At 36.2% G+C, this 7,378-nt stretch overlaps 1 protein-coding gene across 2 annotated transcripts in view; it reads left to right on the forward strand.

The window, feature by feature from the left end:
• The window catches only part of LOC107582536 (mitochondrial peptide methionine sulfoxide reductase-like), a 41,166-nt gene that overhangs the window by 23,327 nt on the left and 10,461 nt on the right, over positions 1–7,378 (forward strand). For both annotated transcript variants that reach the window (XM_016268437.1, XM_016268444.1), the window contains exon 5: positions 5,708–5,814. In XM_016268437.1, the coding sequence (XP_016123923.1) occupies positions 5,708–5,814 (107 nt within the window). The remainder of the gene's footprint in view (positions 1–5,707; positions 5,815–7,378) is intronic.

Here is a 7,378-nt window from a genome sequence, read left to right on the forward strand (position 1 = left end):
TGTGCTTGACAGATTGTGGTGTGGAAAATTGTGCACTGATGTTTTTAATTTTATTAATGAAAAATGTGGCAAAGTCGTCAGCTATTAGAGTAGATGCAAGAGGGGGAGGAGGAGGACAAAGGAGCAAGGAAAATGTTTTAAAGAGCATGCAAGAGTTAGACGAATTGTTAATTTTGTTATGGTAGTATGTCCATTTAGCAGTGAAGACATTAGCAAAGAAGGAAGAGATGAGTGACTGACACACATTAAGGTCAGTAGGATTTTTGGATTTATGCCACACCCTTTCAGCAGCCCTGAGCTTAGAATGATGTTCGCGGAGAACATCAGATAACCAAGGGGCAGAAGGGGTGGTACGGGCTGGTCTGGAAGACAAGGGGCAGACAGTGTCTAAACAAGATGTAAGAGTGGAGCAGAAAGTATCAAAAGATGCTAACAGTTTAGGGGAAGGAAGCAAAAATGAAACCATAGCAGATAGCCGGGAGGGTGAGAGTGAGCGTAGGTTACGTTGAAAGATGACATGTGGAGGGGTATGTGTTGTGTCAGGAACCATGTTGAGGTTAAGAGTGAGGAGGAAGTGATCCGAGGTGTGCAATGGAGTAACCAGCACATGATCAGTGGAGCAGTGTCGTGTGTAAATAAGGTCCAGTCGGTTGCCTGATTTATGAGTAGCAGTAGACACTCGGTTGAGATCAAAAGAGGCAAGCAGAGTGTGGAATTCTGCAGCCTGAGGTTTATCTAGGTGGATGTTGAAGTCTTCAAGCATAACTAGGGGAGTACCATCCTCAGGAAAGGTTGAGAGCAGCACATTTAATTCATCCAAGAAGTTACCTAGTGGTCCTGGGGCTCGATAAACAACTACAAAATGGATTTTAAGAAGGTAGGTAATAGTAACTGAATGAGATTCAAAGGAGCTGTTGACACCCAAAAATGGTAAAGGATTAAATTTCCAATCATTAGAGATAAGCAGACCAGTACCTCCACCTCTTCCAGTCAAGGGGGGGGAGTGGGAAAATTTGAAATTATTGGAGAGTGCTGCAGGTGTAGCAGTGTCCTCTGGTTTGATCCAGGTCTCTGTCAGGGCCATGAGATTTAGCTATTTATGTTAATTTATTAATTAGTTATGGAAAAATAAATACAATTAAAAAATAACGCAATTAACGTATTTGCCACGCCATTCCCCAAACCTTCTCGTCATCTTACATTTCATAGAGTTGACTGTTGACATACATGATGAAGGGCAACAACTCACTGCGTGATGTAGCCTATAATGCAGTTATATGGCCTTAAAATGTAAAATATTGGGGCAAAAACGCCCCAGAATGAGTTTTTGTCAGTTTTTGTAAGGGATATCACATGAGCAGCGAGAGCAATATCACACAAGTGTTGTTTTTGTTTCGAATAGCACGAGTACAAATGTGATTTTATACAAAAGCTAGGAAGTTAATATTGTGTTATATATCATTGTCTGTTTTTACTCAATATTTCCAATGAAAATATTATCTATAAAGCCACAGTAGAACTGTTGTGGGTCTCTGAGCAACACAGTAGTGATTTGTTTCTAAATTAATCCGCGTTTTGAACGAATCGTGTGAACCAGTGATTCAGTGGCCCATTCAGAAAGTGAGCCTTTTATGTAATTCCTGAATGAACCAGCAGTTTGAACGAATCAAAAGAATAAATTACTTGATTACTTACTCATAAAGATATTTACCACCGCCTACTGGCAGTTTTAGTTTCTTATTTAGCGTAGCATTTCAATAAAAAAAGATGAAAATTCTGTAATCATTTACTCACCTTCATGTCGTTTCAAACCTGTAAGACTTAGTTTCTTTTGTGGAACATAAAATAAGGTATTTGGAAGACTGTTGGTAACCAAGCTGATTTGGTTACCAGGCAATGACTTTCACTGTATGAACAAAAAATACTGAGGCGTTTCTCAAATTATCTTTTATGTACCATAGTTAATGTTAGGGTGTTGTAGACTAAATGTTTATGTGTAATACATTTCATGTTGAATCAAATAAAATATTTCTTTTAAAGCTACTTTTTGTTATATCTACTTGATACTTTTCTCATTTAACACAATAATGGCTTTAAATTATCTATTGGGGGTATTTTCACTGCCAAATTGAATTTGCGATTAATTAGATGAATTGCCACATCATGTAGACACTCGGTTGAGATCAAAAGAGGCAAGCAGAGTGTGGAATTCTGCAGCCTGAGGTTTATCTAGGTGGATGTTGAAGTCTTCAAGCATAACTAGGGGAGTACCATCCTCAGGAAAGGTTGAGAGCAGCACATTTAATTCATCCAAGAAGTTACCTAGTGGTCCTGGGGCTCGATAAACAACTACAAAATGGATTTTAAGAAGGTAGGTAATAGTAACTGAATGAGATTCAAAGGAGCTGTTGACACCCAAAAATGGTAAAGGATTAAATTTCCAATCATTAGAGATAAGCAGACCAGTACCTCCACCTCTTCCAGTCAAGGGGGGGGAGTGGGAAAATTTGAAATTATTGGAGAGTGCTGCAGGTGTAGCAGTGTCCTCTGGTTTGATCCAGGTCTCTGTCAGGGCCATGAGATTTAGCTATTTATGTTAATTTATTAATTAGTTATGGAAAAATAAATACAATTAAAAAATAACGCAATTAACGTATTTGCCACGCCATTCCCCAAACCTTCTCGTCATCTTACATTTCATAGAGTTGACTGTTGACATACATGATGAAGGGCAACAACTCACTGCGTGATGTAGCCTATAATGCAGTTATATGGCCTTAAAATGTAAAATATTGGGGCAAAAACGCCCCAGAATGAGTTTTTGTCAGTTTTTGTAAGGGATATCACATGAGCAGCGAGAGCAATATCACACAAGTGTTGTTTTTGTTTCGAATAGCACGAGTACAAATGTGATTTTATACAAAAGCTAGGAAGTTAATATTGTGTTATATATCATTGTCTGTTTTTACTCAATATTTCCAATGAAAATATTATCTATAAAGCCACAGTAGAACTGTTGTGGGTCTCTGAGCAACACAGTAGTGATTTGTTTCTAAATTAATCCGCGTTTTGAACGAATCGTGTGAACCAGTGATTCAGTGGCCCATTCAGAAAGTGAGCCTTTTATGTAATTCCTGAATGAACCAGCAGTTTGAACGAATCAAAAGAATAAATTACTTGATTACTTACTCATAAAGATATTTACCACCGCCTACTGGCAGTTTTAGTTTCTTATTTAGCGTAGCATTTCAATAAAAAAAGATGAAAATTCTGTAATCATTTACTCACCTTCATGTCGTTTCAAACCTGTAAGACTTAGTTTCTTTTGTGGAACATAAAATAAGGTATTTGGAAGACTGTTGGTAACCAAGCTGATTTGGTTACCAGGCAATGACTTTCACTGTATGAACAAAAAATACTGAGGCGTTTCTCAAATTATCTTTTATGTACCATAGTTAATGTTAGGGTGTTGTAGACTAAATGTTTATGTGTAATACATTTCATGTTGAATCAAATAAAATATTTCTTTTAAAGCTACTTTTTGTTATATCTACTTGATACTTTTCTCATTTAACACAATAATGGCTTTAAATTATCTATTGGGGGTATTTTCACTGCCAAATTGAATTTGCGATTAATTAGATGAATTGCCACATCATGTAATTAATTAGATTAAAAATGTTAATCGATTGACAGCCCTAATTATGACACGATTTTCATTTTGGGGTGAACTGTCCTTTTAAGTAACATCTGTGTTTATTTCTTATGACTTGAGAACTAATGTCCCTCATGACCTTTTCAACAAACCTGAACACTAATAAATATATGCTTTTCATCTTTTCCTTTTCATTCACCCTTCCAAAAAAAATGTTTCCCCTTCCTTCCTCGTCATCTCACCAGGATAGCCACATAAGTGCTAATATTTTAAATGCCTGGATTGGTCTAAAGCAGCCTTAGAGGATTGGTATCTATCAGGATGATGCTGTGTGTGTGTGTGTGTGTGTGTGTGTGTGTGTTTACAGCTTATTCTCTCACAAGTACACTTAGTGAATCTTTCCTTTCTTGCCTCCATCTAAAGCAAAGGGTGATGCTTCTTGACCTCTGCATTAACAGAAATAGTTTTCCTGTGGGAGAGCCGTGTTATGGCTAGAGAGAGAGTCTGCGTGTGACATTTATGGAGTCAGCTCCTGCCCAGCTTTCTGCTCTCACCCTGTTTGTGCACTGACAACACATCTGCAGCGTTCTGCACTCTCGGTTCATGTGCAGCGTTTGTGTGTTGCGAGGAGAGATTCTGTATATTATTCAGCTTGAACAGGGAGGATCATCAATAATAACTAAGCACTGTGATTGAGGCTGTAAAAAGAAGCGCTCCACTGTCTCGGGTGGAGTACATTGAGTGCTCACTGTTTCCTTTTTGTTTTTAATTCCTTTTTTGCTCATATGAGAAGAGATAGATTTAAGGGTTTTGATATACAGTGACCCTAAAATGTATTTGCCAAACTTAAACCAAACATAAAAACGTCTGAATTGCTATATATTACAAAATATCAAACTATGAGGATTTTATTTTAAAGAAAACCCACAGAAAGCAACATATTAAATTATTTCTGATATATCATATAACACTAAAGACTGGAGTAATGGCTGCTGAAAACTCAGCTTTACAATCACAGGAATAAATTACAATTTATAATAGATTCAAACAGAATAGTTATTTAAAATTGTAATAATATTTCACAATATTAATGTTTGCTGTTTTTTTTTAATAAAACAGCCTTGGTGATCATTAGAGACTTATTTTAAAATATGAAAAAAATCTTACAAATCCCAAACTTTTGAATGTTAATGTATACTGTTGGAAGGGATAGTTCACCTTCAGTTGCTGGTCCCCATTGACTTCCATAGTATGGAAAAAAACACTATGCAAGCCAATGGGGACCAGCAACTGAAGGTGAACTGTCCCTTTAAAATGCAGACTAAAAGTATGTGGACTCTGATTGTCAAATGTAGGTGGATTATGTCTGTAGTTAGTTAATAGTACACCTGTGTTAACTGACTTTAACTGTCTTTGTTCCACTAGATGTTTAAAAGTAATTCCAAAATGTCTCAGAGAAGTTCCTGCATCATTTTTGTGCAGATGGTAACCAAGTGTTAATTAAGTGTCCAAATCCACATTTCTTTCTAGAAACATTTTCCAGTATTACTTGGCTGTGTGATGTGTTTGGTGGCTGTGATGACACTCAGGCCTCAGGGTCACAGGGAAGGTCAGTGACTGTTGCTTTGGCACTTTGGAGGATCAGCCAATCAGAATGCAGGACTTTGGCCTTTGAATAGAGAGCTACAGAAGGCACTGTGCGGTAGAGAGCTCATGGCAAGAGCTCATTTCAGTTTTGCAGAAAAATACAAGAGAGACTGTAAATTCACTGTGGAGGAAAATGACAAGGGAATACTGGAAAACACAAACATGTTTCCATACATCAACAAGAGGAAAATTATTCAGAGACATAATATTTTCCATCCTTTTTTGCAGTAATATAAGAACAGAACTGGATGTTGCTTGCTAATATTAGAAACGTCATTGAAAAGATTGATGTATACAGAGTGCCTGACAGGACTGCAAATTTCTGGGGTGTGAGTTTTTAAAGGGGTCTAAAGCATTTATATGTGTGTGTGTGTGTGTGTGTGTGTGTGTGTGTGTATTTTATAGGAATGGCACAGGGGAATGATCATGGCACGCAGTATCGTTCTGCCATCTACACCTACAGCCCAGAACAGCAAGAGCTGGCCATGAGAAGCAAGCATATGTACCAGGAGGTGCAATATCTCAAAACACACACACAAACTTTCCATTAATTTCTGTTGCTTTTATAATGAGTTAATGATATTTTATTACTTCTAGTTAGTGTTGTTTTTGGCGGCCTGTTTTAATTTTAGTTTTAGTCTAGTCTTTGTGTGAAGCTGTCATTTTAGTTTTTATTAGTTTTAGTCACGTTCATACTATTTTTAGTCTAGTCATGTTTTAGTCAACTAAAAGTCTGAGCATTTTAGTCTTATTTAAGTCAGAATTATCCATGACTATTTTCATCTAGTTTTAGTCAACGAAAACTGATGACATTTTAGTCTAGTTTTAGTTGACGAAAACTGATGACATTTAGTCTAGTTTTAGTCAATGAAAATTGTGTTTTAGTCTCTTTTTAGAAATGCAATTCTATTTAACCCAGTCAATATAGTATAAGTACCTAGTAGTATAAACAAAACCAAAATTTTCTTTTAGCCAACCCCATTTCAAACAAGGTTATCTTATTATACTATTGTTACCTTATAGACTCAAGAATACATCCATTCCAGACACGGAAGATGCTCTGATTTGAATTTACAACATTTATTTACCAACCAAACATGTTAGAAGTACACACACATAAATTTAAATAAAGACGAACCCCGGCTGGCCGGCCATCGGTCCCTTTCTCTGTGTCAGACTTAACTTTGTTTGGTTTTCATCTTCTAAATCAGTGTTTCCCAACCTTTCTTTAGTCGTGGCACACTTTGGAAATTTTAACAAATTTGTGGCACCCTGCAAAATTAATTTTGTCACAATATTTGAATTTCTAATTTCGATGTGATAATTTGAAAAAGTATAGATATTCGGTACAACAGGGAAGAACCGCAGAATATAATGTCATACAGATATTTTTTATATTATTTAAAAAAATGTGTCAATCAATGGTGGCAATCAGTAGGCTAATTTCTAATGAAGAGACCAATTTATATGACAGATTTTAATGTAGGCTTTTATTCATATGTAAACATTGTGAGATAGCTAGTTATAATGGTAATTAAACAAAGATTTGCTCACTCAGTGTATTTTTGATTTTACAGTTGGGTAATTTTGTTGCAGTAGCACGAGATAGCTTGATTTAAAACTTTGAATTGAATAAAAAATGACAGGGAGGCTAAGCAGTTAATAATAAAATAAGAACAAATAAAGAAATTACTAATGATAGCACAAATAAATAAAATCACGATAGGCCTACAAATGAAATAAATTGCTTTTTAGTTTTTCGGGTAGGTCTAACACACAGTAGGGCTATTAAGATAGTTTTTTTTTTTTTTTTTACCAATTATCCAGATAATGTTTAATCCTAGAAAGCTATTATTATCAGAGGACACATTAGCATAACGGTTAGCAGATCAGTGAATGAGAGGGCAGCGTTACCAGAGTTGCCCATTTACCACACTTTGTTACAGCACAGTAGGGCTATTGCAAACAGAAACAATACTGTACTACATAGATGTTTCCTGTCAGCTTGATTTTTGAGTGGACTTTGCTGTTGCGATGAGCATGAACGGTATATGAATGGAGCACTCACATGGGCCG

This window comes from Sinocyclocheilus grahami, unplaced genomic scaffold, assembly GCF_001515645.1.
Source record: "Sinocyclocheilus grahami isolate Dianchi unplaced genomic scaffold, SAMN03320097.WGS_v1.1 scaffold4.1, whole genome shotgun sequence".
NCBI lineage: Eukaryota > Metazoa > Chordata > Actinopteri > Cypriniformes > Cyprinidae > Sinocyclocheilus > Sinocyclocheilus grahami.